At 41.4% G+C, this 24,851-nt stretch overlaps 1 protein-coding gene across 3 annotated transcripts in view; it reads right to left on the bottom strand.

Moving 5' to 3' along the window:
• Positions 1 to 21,567, bottom strand: part of PDZD8 (PDZ domain containing 8) — an 80,660-nt gene extending 59,093 nt beyond the window's left edge. The window contains exons 1-3 of one of the 3 annotated variants that reach the window (XM_032490810.1): positions 21,240 to 21,567; positions 17,908 to 18,076; positions 11,286 to 12,958 (exon numbers count right to left, since the gene is read on the bottom strand). In XM_032490810.1, coding sequence (XP_032346701.1) covers positions 11,286 to 12,157 — 872 coding nt within the window. In that variant the 5' untranslated portion in view covers positions 12,158 to 12,958; positions 17,908 to 18,076; positions 21,240 to 21,567. Of the gene's footprint in view, positions 1 to 11,285; positions 12,959 to 17,907; positions 18,077 to 21,239 lie in introns of those variants that run through there. The other 2 variants (XM_032490811.1, XM_032490809.1) reach the window with 2 other exon arrangements.
• Positions 21,568 to 24,851: the final 3,284 nt, after the last annotated feature.

The raw sequence follows: 24,851 nt of genomic DNA, 5'->3' as shown, positions 1-24,851 counted from the left end.
TCCACTGCACACTTATGAGACAGACAGTGAAAAAGGCAAATGACATTTTTGTATTATTATAAGAATAGTTTTGACTTGGGAGGCTCCTCTTGGATCCAAAGGGGTCCCCACACCACACTTTGAAAATCACTGAGTCTGGCAATTCTTAGTCTTAGCAATTCTTCTTAGTCTGACAATTCTTCTTAAGTTCCAAGTTGTAACTTATTATCTTACTTTAAGTACACTGTTTCTCACTACTAGATTTTTTAAAAATCTTGAAGGAAGGAAGGACAGTTTTGTTTCCTCACTGCACTAATTCTCTTTGCAGTGCATAGTGTCCTGAACAAAGATAGTATCAAACATTTACTGGGTAAACTGAATCTCTTCTGAAGTCTAGTGGATGAGGGAAAACACCTTAAGGCAAAATTGTTAACTCCCTACTATGGTAAAGACACGAACAGTGAAGTATATAACACAGAGGTCTATCTTCTTAAGCCACTCAGATGTATCAGACAAAAACTCCACCTCAGATATGAAGTAAGAAACAGCAAAAGATCGGAACAAGAGAAATGAGGTGAAAGTTAATACTTTAAGGTTGTAACTGTCCAGCTCGCCCCTCATTCTTCTCTATCCAAGTGAAAGTAGCAAAGCATCTTCTGAAGTATAAACGATTTTAGTATTATTCCTATCTTCCTCTACTCTTAGTGCTTAATCAACCACTAACTAAAGTTGGAACTTACTAAATGAAAATATTTTTAAAGATGATTTGTACCTGTATATTTAGGAAAAATTCCTACATTAGACCTATGCAGAAATAACAGAAGTGAATAATAATACGACATTAACATTTATGTAATTCTTTTCTCTAAGGACTTCAAAATCTTTAGATTTTTATTTCATTCAGTATCAAAAATTACAAGTTGTATGTCTTGCCCAAGGATACACTAAGTCAAGAAATGATTTAGTAAACATCCATAGTAAACAGACATTCCTCATCCCCTAATCCTACTGTTTTAGGGCAAGAGCCTGAATTACTTCCAAGAGAAACCTTAAGAGCACAGACGCTCCACAGATTCTGATCTAATAAGTGCTTGTTGACTGGCATGAATCTCAGAATGAGTCCAAACCCTAAGTCTATAGTACTAAATATTAACATATTTTGAATAATTTACTCAAATATTTTAACTGAGCAATTAAAATGGCCTATAATTTAGATAAACTGTATTCACGGGCTTTACTACAGACTAAGAATGTCATGAGTTTTCTCCTCACACTTCACTAATTTCAAAACATCTGAACTAAATTCAGCCATCTACCACTCCAGCATTAGCAAACAGAAGGAACTATATTTTGCTACAAACATTTGCTTAAACTCTTCCCATGTCAAGATTTTGCAATTATAGTCCTGATTAAAATCCAAAGCTAAATACTGAGAACTAACAACTTTTCCAAGTATTAAAATAGACCAGACATCATCTTCCTAAGTTTTACAGAAAATAATACTACACTTAATAATGGTAAGAACACAGTAAGATTTTCAATGTATTATAAAAATAATTATACAGTGAAATTAGCTATAGAAGAATGGCTCTTACTTCAGCCATGGCAAGTTTCATAGAACTAGAAGCTTTGAATTATTTACTTGCTTGACCAAATAACTAAGGCAGCAAGACTGTGTAGTCAGCAACCACATTCATCCTTAGTAATGAGTATGAGTATAATCTAATATTTATGAAAGGCTATTGTGTGGAAAGGACAATGAGTTAGCATACAACATGAACACCAGATGCACTATTTAGTAGATACTGATGTCATGAAACAGCTGTATCTAAGAACACAGCACAGTCATTTTTCAAAACAGAGATTCTTATAGCCAGCTACTAAACAGAAATATTATCTCCCTATCATTGCTACTTAAAATTTTATAGTAAAAAACAAGTCACTTATAATTGCACATTGATACAGGTAGGATATGGAATTGATCCTAGCAGAAATACCATTTCTAAATAGACCGAGGTTAGAAATACAAATTCAGCTGGCACATACCTTACCAATGAACCACGTATATGCAACAGGTACTTTATACAAAAGAATAAACCCAACTAAAACATCTTTACTGTGCTAGTCAGCATTTCTGTTGCAAGTATATATCAAGAAGAATTATGCTGGGGAGTGGAAAATTGTGTAGCATTTTTTTTTGTTATCAAAGTTATGCAAATCAAAGCACAGACACTTTAGTACTCCACCTACATTATCATCAGCCATTCTCCCTACAATACATGAAGAATTCACAGGCATAAAGTCATGCTGATTAGAGAAGAAATACATGTTCTAATGCATTTCACTGACTTCATGAAAACTGGTATTTATGCACCAAAACAGTGAAAATAAGTTTTATTGTTATTCTGTATTAGTCCAAGGGAAGGATGATAATCTAGTTTATTGATACTGACCTTTCCTAAGAATGTGAAATTAAAAACCAAGGCTTCTGGAGTGTCAGAGAAGGCTGCAAACACAGTTGTGTTTTGTCTTTGTACGTGGAAGTGAGAAGAGGAGAGATGGTGTCCATAAGGTGCCTGACAGACCTTGAAGTCAGCACTGTGTACTGCTGGAGACCTCAGTCAGCATCATTTATGCTTGTGGGCACGTGCGCGTGTGTGTGTGAGGAGGAGGCACTTCTCTTCAATACTGATTTTACAATCAGGAAGAATTGAGTTACATATTATCAGTCTGTGTTTATAATGAAAACTTTCAACCATTAAAAAAAAAAAGGCTTAAAATATGTTCCATGCATTCTGCTTAAGAAATTCAATGAACAGGTATTCTTGAGACAGACTAAATTCAAAATCCCAGCACTTTAGTTACATTGCTGAGTTCACTCTGTGAAAATTTATTAAGTATAAGTAAGAATCTTAGTAAGAGGGAAAAAAAAAAAAGAAAAAAAAAGAAGAGACAGATTATACCTAGGTTTTGGGCAGTGTCTATATACACGCATGGTAACATAACACACACACACATTATGTGTTAATAAAAAGGTTGTGCAAAAAAAAAATTCTGCTTTTAAAAGGCTAACATACTTTTTTATACAGGATAGTTGAAAAGGTGATTTGGAAGCAGGGACCAGAAAAGTGACAGGGTGAGCTCTTTGGCTATCTGTGGGAAGAACATTGCTGGAGAAAGACTAGCAAAGGCTTTGTGATGGGAACAAGCTTGGAGTGTAAGAATAGCCAGGAGGCCAGAATAGACTGGAAGGAAAAGTTATAGAAGATAATAAGCTCAGAGCGAGAGAGTACTGCCAGGAGTGGAGTAAATCAGTGAATGAGTTAGACCCATATACACTGCATAGAGGAGAATGTCCATGTTATACCTACAAACCAATTCTCTGAGTCACATTTATATTATACTCCCCATTTTATTATTAAGGAGAAAAGGAGAGGGAGATGGATAGGGAAGGGCAGAGGGAAAAACAGGTACCTCCTTAGTATATAAGAGGTCTGTATATGTGTGTTTGAGGATTGAGTTAGGTGTACACCTCAAACTTAACACTGGGTATACATCAGGAAAATAAAATTAAAAGAGAGAGAAGTACATTTTTAACTTCTTAATGCTCCTAAATAATAGTTGAACATTTGCAAAAAACTGGAAAACAAATCCCCAAACAAAAAAACCAAACTTAAAAACATCAAAAGAAAAAACCTAGTATCTACACAAAGATATAAACAGGATGTTTATGGTACCATTATTTGTACTAGTGAAAAACTGAAAAAAAAATCAAGGAATTGGTTAAGTTACGGTACTTCCAATCAGTATAATTCTAACCACTTGTCAAAGCAAATAAAGTAGGTATATTTGAAAAACTAAAATATAGTGAGTAAAACAAGCAAAAAAAAAAAAAAGCAAGATGCTAACAGTGGGGTACCACCTATGATCCTGTTTTTATAAATTAATAACAAATTAGAATACATTTAGAAAAAATATGTAAGAATAGTCTCCAAATTTAACACTTTGCTTTAAGAAAACGTATCACAGGAGATTTTTCACTTTGACATCTCATATTTTTCTAACTGAATTTTTACAATGAGCTTATCACTCATTTGAAAAGGGAAAATTTTTTTAATGTATCACCCAGCAAACGTCTGACATATCTCTAGCAAAATGTCTGACCAAGGTAGGATAATCAATAAATGCGTATATTCAATTAGTTACTAAAGGAAAGATACATTTATTTGGTAGACATATGTGACATTTATTATCTCCAATTAGATATCGTTTCCATTTCTATTTTACAGATAATGGAAGCTCAGACTAAGAGAAGATTAAGGCCTTTTGTCCAAGGGCTGTTGCTCAAAAGAATGCTAAATTCAGGTACACATTAATCCAAAGCTCTATTTACTGGAATAGTAATTTAAGCATTTCTCTATAGCCTCAACCCAAAAAGAATGAAATAATTCCATAGTACGGGTTGTCTTTACTTAGCACCTGCAGCTCTACTCATTTGAAGGTAAATAATTAAAACTTACACATCATTTCCCCTAGTACAAATACGGTAAGTATGTGGTTTTATGGGAGTCCTAGCAATTTGGCAAGAGAGACTTGGAAACTACTCTGTACAACTTCTGCTAATGACCAGGTAGTTGCTTTACAACTTTCCAATGAAGTGTGATGGTCTCTGATGCCACGCCAAAAGTGTTGGTAGGTCCTATGGCTCCAGAAAGGAATAAAGGGATTTAATAGGACTTGTTGCCTGGTGACCCAGTTCTCAGAAAATGGAGAATGTGAAGGGAAGAAATGCTGAGTCTAAATGAGGTATTTATTGGTAGAAACTAACATGAAATGCCAGATATTCTTTGAACAACTGATTTGGAAAGTTTCAGCCTGCTATAGGGAATCTTACTAAGAGGAAAAAAAAAAAAGAAGAGACAGATTATATACTTCCTTGCATAGAGAGGTTTTTTAGAAATGCCTGAGCCATACAAGCCATACAAGAAGGCCAGTATGAAGTGCTTCATATTTATTTTAGCCTGTTAGTTTTAGTTATATTTATGGGAAGAAAATTGGGTCCTTCTATCTGCATTTACCACTCAACCTAGAGTGTAAGGACCCCAGACAGGTTTCCAGAGGACAAAAAACTTTATAAAATTAAACTGTTCATTTATTTTCTGCAGAGTATCCATGGTTTTCATTAACTTTCTAAAAAGATAGGACCCTCAAAAAAAGGTTTAAAAGTACCTATCAACTTACATGCATACATGTTTCTTTTTCGTAGGCACGTAAGCATAGTTTTTTGGTTTTTAAGGCTTTTTGTTTAAGGGTTTAGAGCAGGAATTCACAAACCTTTTTAACAAAGGGCCTGATAGTAAGTATTTTGAATTGGTAGGTGCACATGGTCTGTTGTACATTCTTCTTCTTTTTTCTTTTTGAGTTATTTTAAATGTAAAGTTTAAAAATGTAAAAATCATTCCCAATTTGTGGGCCTAACATCAACTTGTTTGCACACTCCTGGTTTACTTAGCGTAACAACTGATTTATCTCACGTCTTTGGGAGTCCAGGACTTTTTAACTTTGAAAAACACACTAACCCCCTCTAAGTCTCAAGTTTCCACATCTGTAAAAATGAGATACCAACCTTTCCTACACAGTAGCTGTAACTATTAAGTGAGACAGCAAATGTTTGCATCTGTACACATATTGCCTGGCAAATACAGTCAGCAAACTGATTTTATTACCTGTGCCTCTGCCTCATGACAGATTAATAACATTAGTAAGTCTGTATGAAGTGTTTGATCAGGCATGCTCCTCCACTACAGTCTACTTTATAATGATCTGCTTTGGCTATTCCCAGGAACAAAGTGGGGCTTTCCCAGACAGCCAACAGACCTGTATACACTACTGATCAGAACTCAACAGGACCTTCATAATTACTCTTCTCTCTTCAATGTATAAAGCGAATTTCTAGAGGAAAGATTTAATTTTCAACATATCATTTTCCACCTAACGTGTTTTAAATGCCTAAATCACAATAATTAAAAATAGCTTAACAAAATCCAACCTACAAGAAGTAAAATCAGCACCAATTGGAATATACTTAGGTGTACCAAGAAACCTAAGGCCACAAAATACTACACAACACAAAGTCGAGACAATGACCTCTCCTCTTTCTGTTTCTCACAAAACTGAAGGTCTTAAATATATCCAAATGTCATAATAATGTCATAATGTAATAATGAGCTTTAATTATTTTTTGTTTTTCCCAGGAAGACTAGCCAGCCTGAGAGCATGAACTATGTTATAACCATTTTTATCACCTTCATCATACTCTCACAACACCAGGTATGGAATTCTTCAGGAAGTAGTTACTGAAAATAAGTGGCCATTTTAAAAATGACTTAGTTATTTATCTAAGACCATGATCTTACAATTACGTTTATATAGAGATAGTCATCTGAGGAGGAGTACAAGAAAAAAAGCACAATAGATTAAAAAATTAGCTACTGCATCATTACTCTGGAAGAGCTAGAGTAATATCCCAGTGTCCTTGTCTCCACTCTCCAAAGTATCAAAGGTGAGTTATCTTTCCTACTATTAGTAAGTAAAACTATGATTTCTACAATCACTAAGGAATTTTAGTAGCTATTTTAAAGTATTTTCCAGCCTAGGCAAAGACACCTTTTAAAAGCTGTCCATATATAGAAAAAAAAGTATTACAGAGTAAGCAAATAAACACAGTACATTATGCTTAACTTTACAAATGACATTGTCAGCTTTCAGTGAATTTACTTTGAAAGTTTTTAAGATATGGATTACTTCATGTCTTTACCTTGAATAATCAGTAAAATTAAAAAAGCAATAACTAACAGTATGAATAAATGTTTTTCTTCCTCATCTCATAAGACCAAGGAAGAAATAACACAATTACAAACCACATTACAGAGTATGAGGCTTTCCAGACCAACCCTAATTTAGTTCTCTGAAATTAATGATATATTTAGAGAAAACACAGATAAATATAAAGATACTAAAAGACCCTATCTAACTAAATACATCCCTGTCCTCACCTCCTCAATTTCGTCATTAAGAATATGTGAACAATTTCCACAAATATATATTAGAATATTTTTGAGTAAAAGAACAACAGTTATAACAAAAATAGTCATGTTCAGAAGATATTCCATGAGCTTGGAAAGTGAAATCTTTCCCAAATATTTGTTCCATTCTCATTCATTGAATTCAAATTTTATCTCTAAGTAGCTGTTCCCTTATTTATAGATCAGAAAAGTAAATGCTTACATATAATTAATTAGGGACCCATACCCTGCACTAAAGAAGTCCACCAAACTCAAGGGAAAAGTAGGCACTATCTACTTACTATCACTGTACTGCAGAGAAACAAAAAAATATTTCAAGAGATTTTAAAAAGATTTCTAATAGAATGATTTCTTAAAATTCAACATTATGATGATAATGTCCTTTATAAAATAAAATTTCTCAGTGAAAGTCTCTTCAAAGATAAACTGTTTAAGGAGTGGTAAAAATGATCACCCTCTACTATTCAGCTATTAACTCTTCCCATTTTTAATGAAGAGTGTCAGTAACGCTCCTCATTTAGTAAGTCTCTCAAATTCATACGATGTGAGGCCAGGCAAGTACCATCAGCAAGCAGAGCAAGTGGGTGGGGACTATAAACTACATGTAAGAGCCTCTGGCAGCTGCTCTAGACTCCATCTCTCCATCTTACTACTTACTACTAGGATGAATGCAGGTCTGGGGCTACGAGATCGTCTAAATTTTCCTGAGAAGTCAGAAATCCAAATCATACAAATTCTTCCATTTTTAAATGTCGGTAATTGAGAAACATAAAACCTCCAGTGCGGGCCAAATTAAAAGCACCCGCAAACTGAATCTTGACCTTTCAGTATACAACCAGTGCTAACGACCCAGCAATAATGCTCTCGGAACAGAAGCATCAGTAAGAATCTCAAACATCTGACTTCCAAACCCTCAGCTCCTCAGGACTAGTATTCAGATTTCATGCTGCAGATGGATCTTCCCACGTGGTCAAGAACATTAGCGATAATCTCTCTCTCGAAGACTAATTTTTCGTTCAGAATAATAATAAAAAAAAAAACCCTACAACTTAAATTTACTATTTTAAAGTATACATTTTAAGAAAAAAAAAACCAACACAATTAACACTGAGCTGGTGAAATGAGAATATTAGTAAAATTAGAATTATAATATGTAGAAAATATGTATACATATTATAACTCATTAAATATAATGTTTTACCAACTGTGTTAGATGGGTAAAATTAAGTGTCTATCAGCTGGGTCCTTAGAAAGCAACCCTGAGCTTCCTTCTCATCTCTCGATGAGACATCAGAAACTGGCAGTCCCGATGGACCCTTTACTTTAGCAACATGAAAATGGAAAAACAAATGAAGAGGGAGGAGGAAGTGACAACAAAGTTAATTGGCAAGATATTTCTGTCATATAATAATTTAAAGTGCTGAAGGCTCCTAAGACTCAATACAATTTTCTTTACTGCTTTAGCTCTACTAAGTAGATTAAATAGCTAAAAAGGGTAAACTAGCAAGCCCTTCTATTTGGAAATAAAATCTGCTGGATTAAAGAAGAAATGCTATGTGGGGCAGCACCCAGAGATTTAATCTTATGATTTAATCTTAAAAGGATACTTTTTCAAAATTCCCAATTTAAAGGGAAAAAAAGCTTTATAGTCATACTCTTCTCAGAGTTCTCAGTTAATCTGGAAGGATACCTCCACATATATTATATTGATAGCATACTTAAAAAAAAAATTCCCTAAGAACAACTTAGTATAGTTTAAGAAAAAAGGGAGCCTGGCTTTACCAGAGCTGGATTTCACCACTTGACAGCTGTGTGACTTTAAGCAAGTTACTTAACTATTCTGAGCACTATTCCTTCAACTATGAAAAAGGATAAACACTAGCTACTTTATTTCTCATTATGAGAACTGTTATACATCTTAAATGTATTTAATTCATTCTCTTAGCTGAAACTTGAATCCGCTCCACATCAGTAGTTTAAGATTCCTGGCAGAAAGAACAGCTACACACAGATGAGAGAACCCAACACTTCCTGAAGCAGCCCTTTTCATCCTCACACTTCTATTTTTTCTTTTACTAACATAAAATCAGCCTCCTAGTTACTTCAACCCCATCAATCACATTCTAGTTTAAATCTTATTACATACAGGTTATTCAATTCTCACTAAACTCTAACCTCTATAAGGGTTGAGGCTGTTCAGCATTGAAGCCCCACCACCTACAACAAGCACATAGCAGGTGTACAATAAATATTTACAGACTGAGTGATACATTCTGTGCAATATTTACTGACTGACCACTGAAATGCCTTCAAATATAAAGAGCACAAATATGTGTATTTCTGGAGGTGATCATTTAATGTTTAAGGTTTAAAAGTTGAAAATCATACATAACAAAATGCATGCTGTTTTTTAAAAATCCCTTTGGATACAGTAAGTGAAAGCAATTTTGCTGTATTTTAAATGATGATGCTGTTCAGTGATATAGATGATAAAGTTCCTTCAACAAAATAAACCTATTAATGGCTCCATAACTCCTAATCATAATTTCGTTCAGATTTAACTGAATTCTAAGTCTACATTAAAGAAAAAACCCTCAAAATGACATGTAATCTCACTACCACTGGCTATTCTGCAAATAACCCCCAAACAATAACTTAATCAAGTTTTACTATCTGAAAGTCGCCCAGAAAACATCAGTATTGAAGTTGTGATAGATTATCAAAATCCATGACAACCTTCTCTCATGACTTTCTTAGCAACACACTGCTATAAATATCTCACTGCTTAAACACCAGAACTCATTTATAATTTAGTCACTTACATTCCAGAACTGAAAGAGTGGTTTTTTTAAGGTATATTCTACTTCACAGAACAGGAAATCAAACATAGTGAATGACCAGTTCACCAACGACCGCAAATCTAGGGAAATATTTCCATTAAAATTTTCCCCTGCCACCTGACAGTTTTAAGCTGTCAGTCTGTGCTATCAGCCTAAACAAAACACAGTTAGTAAGGTAAATCCACCACATACGTAAGTCAATACTCCACCCCAAATGCAAACATAAACTATTTCTTAATCATCTGGGTCACTGATGCTTGAAACTGCGGTAGAAAATTAGTGATCTACAAATATGTAACTTCCACTAAAGGGAACTAAGTAAGGCAAATACCAGACTGACATAATTTTATAATAAAGAACAAAATCCAAAAGGGTCAAACATTTTAATGAACACAAAATTAAAGGTCTGAAAGTAGAATTTAAAATTCACTTGTTTCAGAAGAAATAGCCATAGATGACCCTTTCCACTTCAACACCGACAAGCCTTCCTAGAACAAAGTGGATGAAACTTCTAGCCCTGCAAAACTTCCTTTCCCCTTCCAGGGCTATATTAAAAGAAAGACAGACAGACAGAAGAGAAACCTGTACGTTAATCAAAATAGTATCCTACATAGAAACAAGCTGCCAGACATAGGAAGGCTTCTTTAAAAGGTTAAAATCACTACCTATCTTTAAAATACATTAAATACTTTAAAATACTACCTGCAGGGCAACTTCAGGTACTGTGGGAGGAACTTGCGGTCATGGAGTTGACACACGAGGGACAGAGTCTGGGTTGGTGCTGTAGAACCTCCCCCAAAAGAGCAGATGACATTAACATAAAGTGTACAGAGAACTGCACTATGTACAGGCTCCTAACTCGTTTCCAGCTTGCTATGGGAAAGTACTCCTTTCAAATAGATCCTCCCTCTGCCCTCAAAGTTGCCAAACCATCACAGCAAAGTTGCACAATATAACAGCCCTGGGATACCAGCACTCCTCATGCCTGTACTTTGTATCAAGGAAGAATTTCTCAACGTGGCTAAGGTGATGCTGCAAAGCTGCCCTCGATGCAGCAACCACGTACAGGAACAGTTTCTCAACAGCCCCAGGGCCGACTCCGGGAAGGAGGGTGGACTTGCCTTCCATGTTCAATATGCTGCTGACAGCGCCTTAGAAAAGGTTCCTACCTCCTATTAATGTCTTTCGGAAGCAAAGAACGTGGGCCCTACTTGCCTCTATCTAGGGCTCTGCCAGGGTTGGGAAGAGCCCCGGAAAGCAGGGGCTGGGAATAAGTCTTCGCCCTTCCACCCAACGCCGGCGGCAGCGTCCCGCCAGGCCCGGGTTCCCAGCACCCCAGGCCCCCGCGCCGGTGGGCGACTTGTCCCCGCACCTCTCTCACCTGATTTTGTAACTCGGAAGAGTGTGCTTGCGCTTGATGATTTTCTTGAGCTGGTTGACGATGATGGAGGTGAGCTGGGGCATGGGCCGCCCTTCAAACTGGGAGCGCACCTCGAAGTCGATCAGCGGGTCTTCCACGAAGGAGAAGAACCAGTGGGTGAAGGGCACGCGGGTGAGGACGAAGCGCAGCCTCCCCACCACCCGGGACAGCTTGACGAACAGGTAGGCGGACTTGCCGAAGACCAAGTCCACGTCGATGGCCAGGTGGAAGCCCCCGTTGTACTCCACCTCCGCTTCGAAGGCCAGCTCCTCGGGGGAGGTGGCGGGCAGCGCCTCCCCCTCGGGGCCGTCGGGCTCCCCGGTGGCCGCGGGTACCACGGGCCGGAGGAGCCGGATGGTCTTGATGAAGGGCACGGTCTCGCCCAGAAACACATCCCGCAGGCTCAGCCCCTCCAGCAGGCGCCCGGCCGTCTTGGTCTGCAGCAGCTCCTCGAACTCCACCTTGATCTTCTTGGTGACCCAGCGGCGGGCCAGCGCGGTGTCCCGCAGCTCCCGGAACAGGAACAGGATAGTGGCGTTGAGAAAGTAGCAGGTCTCCCGCGTCGGCGGAGCGGGGGTCTCGGAGGCAGGGGTCGGGGTCGCGCCGCCCTCGGGGGGCCCGCCGGAGGGCTCCTCAGCCCCGCCGCCGCCATAAAGGTACTCGCGCAGGGCCAGGCCCGGCACCGGCTTGATGTAGCGGAAGCCGTCGCCCGCGCGGGAGGCCTCGTCCGGCGGCAGTTCGGGCTGTTTGCGGTAAAGCAGCAGGAACTGGGTGAGGAGCGTGAGGAAGGAGCCCAGCACGGCCGACGCAAGGATCATGAGCAGCAGCCCCATCCCGCCACCGCCTCCGCCCTGGGCGCCCGGGCCCCTGCTCCCGCGCCCACAGCGCCGCTTTCTTCACGCCGCCCTCCCCGCTGCCTCCATCTTGAGGACATCGGGCGGCGGAGTCGGGGCGAGCGTATCCCTGGGCCTAGTCCGCCGGCTCTAGACGGAGCGCTGCAGCGCCTGAGCCTGCAGGCGGCCCGCGCCTCCCCAGACACTCCCGGAGGCGGCCGCTGTGGCGGCGGCGGCGGCGGGAGGGGGCGGGAGCGGGAGGGGGCGGAACGGCGCCATCTGCAGCCTCCGCTTATTGGGCGAACGTCGCGTGACGTCCGGAACGTACTCGCTCCCGGCGGCGTCGCCTGGCAGCCGGCGCCCGGGCACGCGTACGCGGGTCCTTCACCTCTCGGGCGCCCTTCCAGCCCCGCCTCCCACGCCCAACATTCCAGTTCCCCGCTTTCCACGTGGCTGTCACTTCTGAAGTCCGTTGGAATCTGGGAGGATAACCGGAGCCACTGCTTGGAGGCTAAGGAGGCCGAGCAGAGATGGCGTGGCGCATTCTTGATCCCTTATCTTCTAATGCGCCCATCCCCCATCATTGGCCGTGGTCCCTGTTACCTCTGCTGCAGTGTGATTCTTCCACTCGCGCCCCTGAGGATGGTCTGGCGGCTTTCCCGGCAGGGCTGCGCCGCAGAGGATCTGAGCTGGCCGTTCGGAGACTTCCTAAGCCGAGGGCAAGACTGGACTGCCTTAAGAGAACCGCCGTCGCCCACCATCAGTCTGACCAGCAGACTCTGCGTCCGCGGAGGGTGGGCCCTGAGAAGGAGGGACAGAAAAAAGGCGTCAGATGCGGACTAACTTTACCACCTAGGTAGATAATCCGAGATTTAAATCAGAAGAACGTAAAAGAGCCGGTATGAGGAATGATGTGTGAGATGAATTTGCCAGATGATTGGAAGATGAATAGTGACTCACTGCGAAGCTCTTGCAGTGCGTTAAGCCCCCTGAGTGTATTACTACATTTAGTCCATTTAAGAGACATTTATAGTTAGCTGTCATCCATTTTACAGATGCAAACACTGGCGTAGGAACTTAGGTTGCCTAAGGTCACGCAATGGAACTTGGTTTCTCTAAAACTAAGCCCTTAACCCTTGGTCACTACTCTGTACTATGATGCCAAGGTTGCTAGAGCTGGAAGGGAGCTTATTGGTTCCATGGTGCACAGAAAAGGGGAGTTGAGGGGGGAGGTGCGGTGAGGAAAGACGTCAGGAAATTTTGCACAGGGCAGCACCTTGACCAAAGCCATAGAGTTAATGAAGCCAGGTTGCCCAGCAATAATGTTACTCCTCCTGCCCTCTGGTTACATCATAAATGCTTATGTGCTCCAACCACCAGACACCACAACAACCTATCCCTACTCCCACAGGGGTCAGATATTCCATACCTGAAAGTTAGGCTGGTTCTGGCTGGTCTTAAGGGGCCAGGGCAGTGTTCCTCTCTAGCCTTGGAAGATCTCCAAGCCAGTGACTGTCCTGAGTCGGAGTGAGTTCGGCCCTGTTCTGACCCAGCTGGAGCAGGTATAGAACTTTGCAACTAGGCTAATCTAATCTTATTCATGCCCAGATGTGAGACCTAAATGGCTCCTTTGCTATGAAAATGTAAGCCTGCTGAGGGAACCAGGCTCAAAACCATATTCCACATCCTATGGAAGTCCAGAGCCCTGACGGGATATCTGGGAGCTCCAGGCAACTTCTTTTCTTGTGGTCACCTCTGGCTCCTGGCCTCTGCTTCTGGGCTGCTGTCTCAGTTCTACACTGTTTCAACGCAAATGGGAAATGTAGACTCTTCCTCAATAGCCACCAAAACTCTTACTCATACCACTCCTGTACCATTGTAGTAAATGTCACAGAAGCTGGAGGTGGGGTGGAAGATTATCTGAGTAACTTTAACATTACTGAGATACCAAATCCTCAAACTGTATATTAATCCATTCTGCATCTTAAAATATTCTTCAACCACCTCCCTCCCCTAGAAGGGAAGTTGGTGATTTTCCTGGAAGTGAGTTCTCAGCCTCACTCTCCATCTTGCAGGTTCCTCCGTCTTCTTCCCTTCTCCTACCTCTTCCTTACTCCTCAGATTACCTCTGGGAATCCCACATCTTCTCAATCTATTACGCAGGGTTATTCGGGTCCCCAGCAAAACTTGTCCCCTGAGGAGTGCACTCCAAATCCATGAAGGAGCTCAGCATACCTTTTGGTGTGAATATTTTCCCCTTGTGTTAAAAATGTCCAACATTTATTGAACACTTACAATAACAATTATTATTATATTTAATATTTATAATTAAAATTATTTTATATTTATAGGGAATCGACTGCATGCCAGGCACAATGTTAGGCATTTTATGTGCCTTATCCCATTTAAAAATCAAAATGTCCATGAATGTTGGCCCTGTCCCTCCATCCTACCCAGCTGTGGGTAGCCAGTCCAGCCCCTGGCTGGCTGACCTCATCACAGCCCACCTAGCCAATCCACCCTCACATTTCAATCTGCAAATATCTGCCAGGTTGGGGGCTTTCCATTTTGCCTTTCACTAGGTCATTCAGCTAACTCAGGGTTTCTGAACATTAGCACTATTGCCATTTGGCTGGAAAATTCTTTGTTATGAGGGCTGTCCTGTGCATTGCAGAATATGATGCTGTGTTAATAAAAGCATTCCCTGGAACTATATAAATTCAGCGACCTTTTAAAAAATATTAATGCTAGTTCACAGAAATTCAGAAGTCTGAGAAGCCTTGGCCCCCAGCTCTGAACATTTATGATTCTGAGTAAGTTTTTGAAGGAAGAAATACTTAGCTTACCTGCTGACCTTTAAATGAGTCTTAAGTGACATCATTGAAATTAAGCTGCCCAAACAGGCTTCATGGGAAGTATCCATTTCAAGGGGAAAGGCAATTGAATACTGGAAAATGGGGTGCATATAAGACTAGCATTCTTACCAGCTGGAGAGAGGCGTGGACCACTTCTGCTGTTAAATTCTGAATCCCTCCTGGTGACCACCAAATAGGATGAGAAAGCCAAAGCATGTGAATATGGAGAGTTTAGGAATAGCGCAAACCGATTTTATTAAAAATGATTTACGATAATGCAAGTATCACAAAATATGGAGAAGAGATAGAGAAGTTTAGAATGATTGCCTAAAAATGATACATTAAACCATTTTGTGAACTGTCAGAATTCAAATCCAGCAACTTTTTTGAGCATCCCACGTGTGCCAGGCTCCAGAGATACTGAATGAATAGGACAGAGTCCCTGCCCTTGGGGGTGCCAGGCCCATGTGGAAGCAGAAACACATCTGCATAACTGATGTTAAAAGACAGTACCTAGCACCTTGTGGGAACAGAGCCTTCTGGTTCAGGGGTAGGGACAATTGATTACAAGGAACAGAAACTGCCTCAAGTTAACTGAGATTGGATAGCTTCAGGAACCCCAAGATGCTCAGCTGGGGTTCTCTCAGAAACCTGGAGGTAAGAGGGCTCTTTCTCTCATTCCTTCTGGCCCTGTTGCCACCCAGTATCTTGTCTCTACATCTCTCTGCAAGTCTCTGTCATTTCCCCTCTCCTAAAGGGCTCTTGGTTCCTACTTCCGCATAACCTCAGCATGCAGGCAGCTTTGGAAGGCACCAGTTCTGCATCCACATCTACAGGGTCCTATGTTTCTGGTACCTAATGTGACCTGCTATTTCAATTTCAAGTGCTAGAAAAGACACTCCAGATGGGCTCTGCTAATCCTATTATTTATGCCCAAGAGGCTTGCCTCTTCTGGGCTGCTGGTGGGTGAGGCAACTTCTCCAAGGAGAGAGAGGATTGAGAATGAGCATAGATGGGCAATTCTAGTTTAATAGGATATGAAGGGTTAATTCCAGCTGGGGAAGGTAGGAAGCTTCTTGCAGCAAGTGGAATTTGTATTGGGCTTTTATGATTGGAAGGGTAAAGTTCAGAAGTTAGGAATCTAACAGAGTTTAGGGCACTTGGAACCAGGATGGTTGCAGGATGGTATGAATAGGGTCAGTGCCAAGAGGAAGAGAGATGGAGGTAAGACAAATTATGAGCAAATCATGGAAGGTGTGACTATCAGGACAAGTTTGGCTTCTATTTTGCAGTCTTTATAAAGTCTCCAAAGGTTTTTAACCAAGAGCGTGGCACTAATCCTTTTCCTTCCATCATTTCCGGCTGCAAAACCTCAGCTCTGGATCAATCCAACCATCCTCCCCTCTTGCTTCTATAAATTCATGGTCTTTGTTCTCATCAGGTCCTTAAGGCAACCCAGACATTTTTCTCCATTATCCTAGCTGGCAATGACTCGCTCTTAATTGGTTCAGAACGCAGGTAAGGAAGAGGAGTGTTATTGATTGATCCCTAAAAAAAACCTCTATATTATTTTGTACCCATAAGTGAATAAACATTACTAAAATTATTTCTTCTCCTGTTTTCCTTTCTCTGTTTTGGTTTGTTTTGGTTTGGTTTTTATGGCTACTCTTCCTATACAAGCCCATAAAATTTTGAGTGACTCCATGATTCTCTTTTTGGTCCTCCTCTATTTTCACTCTACATCATTTACCTGGGATGATGACATCCATTTCAAAGGCTTCCACTCATCTCTCCAGCTACCTCCTCCCCTGCCCATCCTTAAGATGTCTCCAATTCGACTTGACCAAAACTGAATGTCTTCCTTCTGGCAAACAGTGCTGGTTGCCTGCCCAGTGTCCATTCTTCCATTCTTCACTAGTAACAGAACTCCCATTTTTCATGAATGTCAATGCATCGAGATAAAAGACACGTATTTCCCAATCTCCCTTACACCTGGATGTGTCCATGTGACTGGTTTCTGATATGTAAGAAGTGTTGTGTAGGACCTTCTGGAAGTCTCTTAAAGGGAATTGACTCAGCCGGAAGCTACACCATTTTGCTTTCCCCTGTTTGTTCCTACCTCCAGCTGTCTGAAATGCAGTCAGGATTTCTGGAGCTCCAGCAGCTATTTTGGACCTTGAGGTAATTTTGATGATGGAAGCCATATGCTAAAGATGGCAGAAGAGACAGATAGATGCCTGGATCCCTAATGACATTTTGGAGGTACCATAGCAGCCCTGGATTTTCTGTTATATTTGGTTGAACTTAATCCTCTATGTTCCCTGCCATTCAGCCACCTGTCCAAACTTTCCTAGCCCTCCATACTCCCCCACATTCTTTTAATTCTGTCTCTTTAGTATATCCCAAGTGTGTCCCCACTGCTCTAGCCCTCCTACCTGGCCCTTTTTTCAGGCCCTCTTCTTTTCTCTTGCAATGGTTTTAATTCTTCATTACTTCCTACCTAGTCACTCTGCCTTTCTTGCCTCCTATAATCATTCTCCACACTGTCGCAATAATGATCTTTCTCCAGTACAAATATGATCTTGTCACTTTGTTGCTAAAAATTCTTCAGTGGCTCCCTGCAGTCCTGTTCATAAGAATGGCTATCATAGATCAAGAGCACAGGAATGGGGGCCCACCGTGCTAAGCGCTGCAGAAGCAGTCACAGTCTCACACTTGCCCTTTGGGGTAGGTACTATCATCTCCTGTTTATAGATGAGGAAACAGATACTTAATGCAGATAAATAACTTGCCAATGGTCACTAAGTTAGAAAGTGGAGGAGTGGAGATTTGAACAAACTCTGTCTAACCCCAAGTCTTCTGTTGTCCTTGACACCTCCTTCTTTTTTCTCATACCTGTTGATAATCCTGTTGGCTCCATCTTCAGAATGTATATGGAATTAAATCACTTCCTAGCACGTCCACCGTCCCGGCTCAAGCACCACGTTGGGCCTGGATTTTTGGAGTGGTCTCTTAACTGGCCTCTTCACTGGCCCTTCTGCTTCTTCCCTCGCCACCTTGATGCCTGTTTAAACACAGATGCCACCTTGACTGCCTTAAAGCCCAAGTCTGATTTACCACTCATCTGCCCCAAACCACCAACGGTTCCTGTGGTGGGCAGGACAGTGGCCCCCAAAGATGTCTATATCCTGATTGCCAGAACCCATGAGTATGCTGTGTTGTATGACAAAGGGGAATTAACGTTGCAGATGGAATTAAGGTTGCTACTCAGCTCACCTTATGAAAGGGATATTATTTTGGGTTATCCAGTTGTGCCAATGTGATCCCAAGAGTCCTTAAAAGCGGAAGAGGGAGAAAGATCAGAGTGATGTGTTGTAAGAAAGACTCAACCCACTACTACTGGCTTTGAAGATGGAAGGGAGCTGGGAGTAAGAAATATGGGCAGCTTCCAGGAGCTGGAAAAGGCAAAGAGCCTCCAGAAAGGAATACAGCCCTGCCAACACTTTAATTTCAGCCCAATGAGATGAGCTGGAGGTTGGGCTTTTGCCCTCCATAACTGTAAGATAATCAGTTTGTGTTGTTTTAAGCCACTAAATTTATGGTAATTTGTAATTACAGCCACAAGGCACTAATACAGTTCCCTATCTGGTGCAAGGTGAAAGCTGAAGTTCAAAAGTGAAGTCCAACATTCTGAATGACCTGGCCTCTATGACCTTGCGGGCCTCATCTCTCACTTTCCACCTCACTCACCCTTCAGCCACACTGCTCTCTTGATCCAGCCATTAATCTATAGCTTTGTAAAAGGAATGAAAGAAACTTCATTTTGCAGAAGAAAGAAGTGACTCCCCCTGGTGCCCCAGGAGGAACTTGAACTCAGGACTCCTGCCCAGCCACCAGCAGGTTGTTAAATCCATGGTGTTGAGCTTTTATTTCAGCTTCCTCCCCCAGAAAGTCTGGTGGTTACACCTCCCCCAGTCACCTGCTGAAGTGTTTAAATTCTCTTCCAATGAGGGAATCTTTCTTTTGACCAGATTATTCCTTGCCAGAAGAGTAGCTCATTTCTTGCTGTGTGAAATTCAAGGACAGAAACATTTTCCCTTTAAAAGGCAGAGGAAGATACTCCCAGGGCATCAGATTGTAGTGATCAAGACAGGCAAATTCCTTACGGGGAAAGTCAGGGCTGGCTTTCCTTGAGCCAAGGGGGTTTACTGTATGGATTCCTGTTTATGCCCTGGGACGTAGAGTGAGCTACACAGAAACCAGGACACATTTCTGAGTGTTGTTGGCAATGTCAATCTGAGTGCAAACGGCCCTCCTCATTTTGGAAACCAGGCATTTGTATTTCCAAAAGAGAAGGTCTGACTGGTTAGCTCCACTCAGTGAATAGCCCCCCGGGCCCCCACCCTGACATCTGTGCTGAGTCACCTCAGCATTGATCAGCCTCCCTTGTGTCCAGCTGACAGGTGTTGCAGGCTGCTCTGCGACTGATCTCTGGTCCACTCTGGCCACAAGAGCAGAGGTGGCTTCCTCTGCAAAGCTTGTGGGTACCAGCCTGGCAGCTATAGCAGGTCTATTATGTTGTTTGGATCTTTTGAGGGGATCTGCATACCATTACTTTCATTTGGGAACTCCCCCTTCTAGGTTGTTCTCCTGGAGTTCTCAATTCCAGGCTCTACCCCCTGGCCCCGAGGATAGGCACATGACCCATGTCTGGACAATTTACACACGCAATCCCTTAGACAACAATGATTGTTCTAGGAAGGGAGGACATAGGACTTAAGCAGGATCCATCAGAATCCAACCCCAAGAATATACAGGCTATAGAAAGGAAATGCTCTCTTTCTGCTGGGTGGCTAAGGCTGGGAGAACATAAACCTGGAATTGTCCAGTGGACGATGCTTGTTTGTGTAGGAAGCTAAGAAGAATCAAGCAAAGATGAGGAGGGAATGGAGAGATGGTCCTGGCAATGATGAGCCCCTGGTTCATGTGCTGCAGGCTCTGTTTTCTGTCAATCTCTCTTACTTTATATGAGCCATCCTACTGCCCTTCCCAGCTGGGTGAACCAATCCATTCCCTGCCTGCTTTATAGCAGGCTTACGTTGTGTTTCTGTCACTTGTTCCCAAAGAAGTCTGGCTAACACAGGACTTAGGTAGGAAGAAACTGATGAGGTCACCTGCCCCGATTCTTAGAACCCAATTCTTCAGGGATAATTGCCAAGATACCCTCAGAAGGGGCTTTGGAGGGCATAGCATGGGACACCCTGAAAATGTAAGTATACATTTGGTTCCTGAATGTTCTTTGGAAAAATATTATTCCCCACCCCCTTCCCTCTTAAAACACTTCGATGACTCCCCATGGCTGTTAGGATAAAGACCACGATCCTCAACTGTCCTGCAAGGCCTGACCTCCATGGTCTGCATCAGGGCTTTGCAGGTTTTTTCTGTAAAGGACTGAGAGCAAATATTTTAGGTTTTGCAGGCCGTAAGTTCTCTATTGTAAGTACTCAACTCTGCCACTGTAGCCAAATGCAGCCACAGGCAGTAGGTAAACAAACAAGTGTGGCTATGTTCCAAAAAAACTTTATTTATGAAAATAGGCAGGGGGCCATAATTTGCCTACTTCCAGATCTGGAAGGTCTGGAACCTTGCCCCCTATTCATAGTCTAGCCTCACTGGCCTCCTCTTAGAATCTTCATGATCCAACCCGCAGGGTCCCTCCCTCACAGGGCTCCCAGCCTGATACATTCTCTTGAACCTTTGTATAGTTAATGCCTGCTAACACCTAGGTCATTGCTCAGATGTCACTTCCTTGGGGAAGTCTTCCCTGATACCCGGAGACCGGGCCAGATTCCCTTAGTACACACTTTCCTAGTGCACCTACCCCTCTTTCATGGCATATTTGTATCTTGGTTGTAATTTTCAGTCTTTTTGTGTTAATTTGCTGTCTGTCTCCCTCCTAGGCATAAGGCTGAGGCCCTGTCTGTTTTGTTCAGTACTTGGCATAGTGCTTAGTGCATAGTAGTTGCTCAGTATGTATTTCCTGGAAGAAAGAGAAAGAGGGGAAGAGAGAGAGAAAGGAGGGAGGGATGGATGGGTGGAAAAGAGGAGAGAGAAAGAGGGAGAGAGGAATGGAAGGAGAAAGGAAGGAAAGAAGGAATCAGTCCTCTGAATCTTCCTGTTAAATGAGCATCCAAGAATAACAAAAATAAACAGGGCGTTCTTCTCACCAGTGTGTTGTTAGATCAGGAGGACATGAAGAACTGGCAGCACTGGCACTCCTCTGCACCTGCTCAGGCCTCTGGTGGCCTTTGGTGCTTGGGGATGCTCCCTGGAGGTGGCATCAAAGCTCCAGTCTGACTGCAGAGTCGGTGGGAACTTGCCCGCGCAGCCCCTTCTCCCAACACCCTGGTGCTCCTACAGCTCCTTCCTCAAGTCCAAGTTCCCCACAGGGATGCGCGTCAAGGTGAGCCCTCCTTAAGTGCCCTTTCCCAAAGTTACTCGGGCCTTCTGGGGTCAGATCCCAGCTCCAGGACTTCATGGTTACATAACCTTGAACAAGTCACTTAAACTCTCCAAGCTTCAGTGTCCCCTCTGTAAAACAAGGATAATAAAATTACAGATGACATGGGGGCTATGGGAGGATTTAATAAGGTAATATGTAGAAAGTACTTTATAAGAAGTCTGACACATACTTACTGTTGATAAGGTTTTATTAGGTAAATTTTAGAAAAAGAACAATCTGATTATTCGATTGAAGCAATCAGGCCCATCCTTAAAATGTGGGGTCAGGGCTAGAGTGCAAATGCTTAACATGTTTGAAAATTATACATCAAGCTGTTAAAGTTCTCTTCTCCCTCTACATTGACAAATATGGCTTCACAATGGCAAAACTTCTTAAAAAATCGAAAACCTGACTGAAAGCTGGCAAAATGTCAAAGACAACTGAATTTAATCATTACTGTGCATGTGCTGTTGATGCCTCAGAAATATCTGCATTGCAACAAAGACTTCTACTTAACCCCCCAGAGATTCCCTGGGATGAATAGGACCTTAAAAGAAAATTTTGAGCCAAGGAGATGTACAGTGCCTCGTGCCCTCACTGACCCGTACTGACCCCCACGCATCAGAAGAATGGGGTTCTTCAGCTCTGTGTCCTCATTCTGACTCTGCATGCTACATGCTTTTGCTAAGCAATGGTAGAACCACAGTTGTTCAATAACAAAGTATGTAACAATCAAATGTCTTAATTCTTTATTTCCTGATTGATAGTAGAGTTTCAGGAAGTACTTTGACAAGTAACTTAATGATAAATACATCAAAATGAAACAACTAATGAAAGAAGGATAGGATACTGATCTGCAGAAAATGCTAACACTATTTTTTTTAAGTCAGGAAAAAAAATCACTAAGATATATTACTCATAAATGCCTTTTAAAAGCCTTTTTTTTTTTAAAAAAAACAAAAGTACCTACAATGGGTTAGGTGCTCAAATGAAAACTGAGGTAAAGACAGAATTCTCATTTTACAGAGAGGAAATGGAAGCACAGAGAGGCTAAGCAACATGCAGAAGGTCACAAAGCTACTAAATGGCCAGGGAAGAATTCCAAGCCAGGTTCATCTGTGTCCAGATTCTGACCTGGTGAGCACTATGCCACACTGGCTCTTTGCTCCCTACCACCTCATGTCCAGAGAAACCAAATAATCAACATTAGGAAAGAAAATTCAGTAGGACCCCAGGCTGAACATCTTTCTTCTGCTTGCTCTTCAGGATCCCGCAAAAGACAAATAAGTCTTATTAACATCATGCAAACAGTTAATAAGCATGTGTTAAAGTGCTAGGGTATGAGATGTTACAAAACAACACCAACGACCTACCCTCTCCCATTGGGTAAAAACCTGTCCGCTTAACTCTGAAGGACCTCTTTCCTGTAATTACAAAACGTTGACTTGCTTCATCTTACTTTTGAAGACCAACCGGCTTTACAAGGTTATTCCAAGTTGAAAAAGTGCCAAGAGGGCCTTGAGTAGTAAGATGGGGAAACATGTTGTAGTGCTAGGAAGATATTGACAGTATCTATATGCTTTGTCGATATCTTTATGACTAGTGAGAGTTTTAATAGCTTTATTGAAATATTTTTCATGTACCATAAAATTCACCCATATAAAATGTAGAGTTGATTCATTGTTAATATATTCAGAATTGTGACATCATCACCACAATCTAATTTTACAACATTTTCAATGCCCTAAAAAGAAACCCTGTGCCCATTAGCAGTCACTCCCCATTTCTTCTTAGCCCACCCCAGACAACCGCTAATCACTTTCTGTCTCAGTCTGTTTGCTTAAACTGGGTATTTCATGTAAAAGGAATCCCACAGTATGTAATTTTTTTTGTCACTAGCCTTTTGCACTTAGCATAATTTTTTTCAAGGTTCATCCATGCTATAGAACTTATGAGTATTTTTCATTCCTTTTTATGGCTAAATAACATTCCGTTGCATGAATATACAATTTGTTGGTACACCTGTCAGACGTTTTAGACATTTATCCGCTTTTTGGCTACTGATGAAAAATGCTGCTCTGAACTTTCGTGTACAAGTTTTCATGTGGACGTATGTTTTTCGTGGATATATACATACACAATTGCTGGGTCATATGGTAGCTCTACATTTAACCTTTTGAGGAACTGCTAGGCTGTTTTTCAAAGCAGTTGCACCATTTAACGTTCCCAACAGCAGTGTATATGGGTTCCAATTTCTCCACTTCTTCACCATTGCTTGTTTTCTTGATTTTAGCCATCCTGAAGGGTGTAAGGTGGTAGTGTCTCATTGTGGTTTTGATGTGCATTGCCCTCACCTCTAATGATGATCTTCTTTGGACAAATGTCTATTCAGATCCTTTGCCCATTCTTAAGTTGGGCTATTTGTTTCTTTCTCATTTATTTGTAAGAGTTCCTTAAGTTTCGAGGTACAAGTCCCTTCTCAAATATATGATTTGCAAATATTTTCTCCCATTCTGTGAATTGTCTTTTCATTTTCTTGATAGTGTCTGTTGAAGCATAAAAGTTTTCAATTTTGATGAAGTCAAATTTATCTGTTTTTTCCTTTGGTTGCTTATGTTTTTTGTGTCGCACCTCAGAAACCATTGCCTAACCCAAGGTCATGAAGATTCACTCCTCTACTTTATCCTAGGAATTCTATAGTTTTAGCTCTTACATTTAGGTTTATTATCCATCTTGAATAAATTTTTGTGTATGGTATGAGGTAGGGGTCCAACTTCATTCTTTTTCATATAGATATCCAGTTGTCCCAGCCCATTTGTTGAAAATACTGTTCTTTCCTCCATTGAATTATCTTTGTGCCTCTTTCAAAAATCAATTGATCATGAATGTAAGAGTTTATTTTTCAGTCAGGTAATGGTCTGCACATATTTTAGATAAGTGGACCAAAAAGCTAATGGGAGCTTTGTGTATGCTGGTGGGCTTCTAGATTTTGCACTTTGTTATAGAATGATCTGAATCAGCCATTCTTAGGGTAATTGCTCATGTTGTATCTTGAGATGTTTCCTCTTGGACAAGTCTGATTCCTCAGAGAATGCTTTTTGAATCTCTGGGCTTGAAGGTAAAGACCAGAATATCAGGGTTCTGGGCACTGAACAAGGGCAGCAATCAGGAGGTACCCAGAAACCAGTAGGCATCCATCTACTAATTTTCCATTATTTTATTATAGCACTCCTGCCCTCAGCCATGTTTTACTCTCTCCAAGGATTATATCTCTAGTCTTCTGCCAGGGTGAGAGGGGGCAGTCACCAGTAATGTGGGGTGGGAGAAGGGAATCTAA

The sequence above is a fragment of the Camelus ferus genome, chromosome 11 (assembly GCF_009834535.1).
Source record: "Camelus ferus isolate YT-003-E chromosome 11, BCGSAC_Cfer_1.0, whole genome shotgun sequence".
NCBI lineage: Eukaryota > Metazoa > Chordata > Mammalia > Artiodactyla > Camelidae > Camelus > Camelus ferus.
The sequence above is the reverse complement of the archived record's forward strand: the minus strand, read 5'-3'. Positions and strand labels throughout refer to the sequence as shown.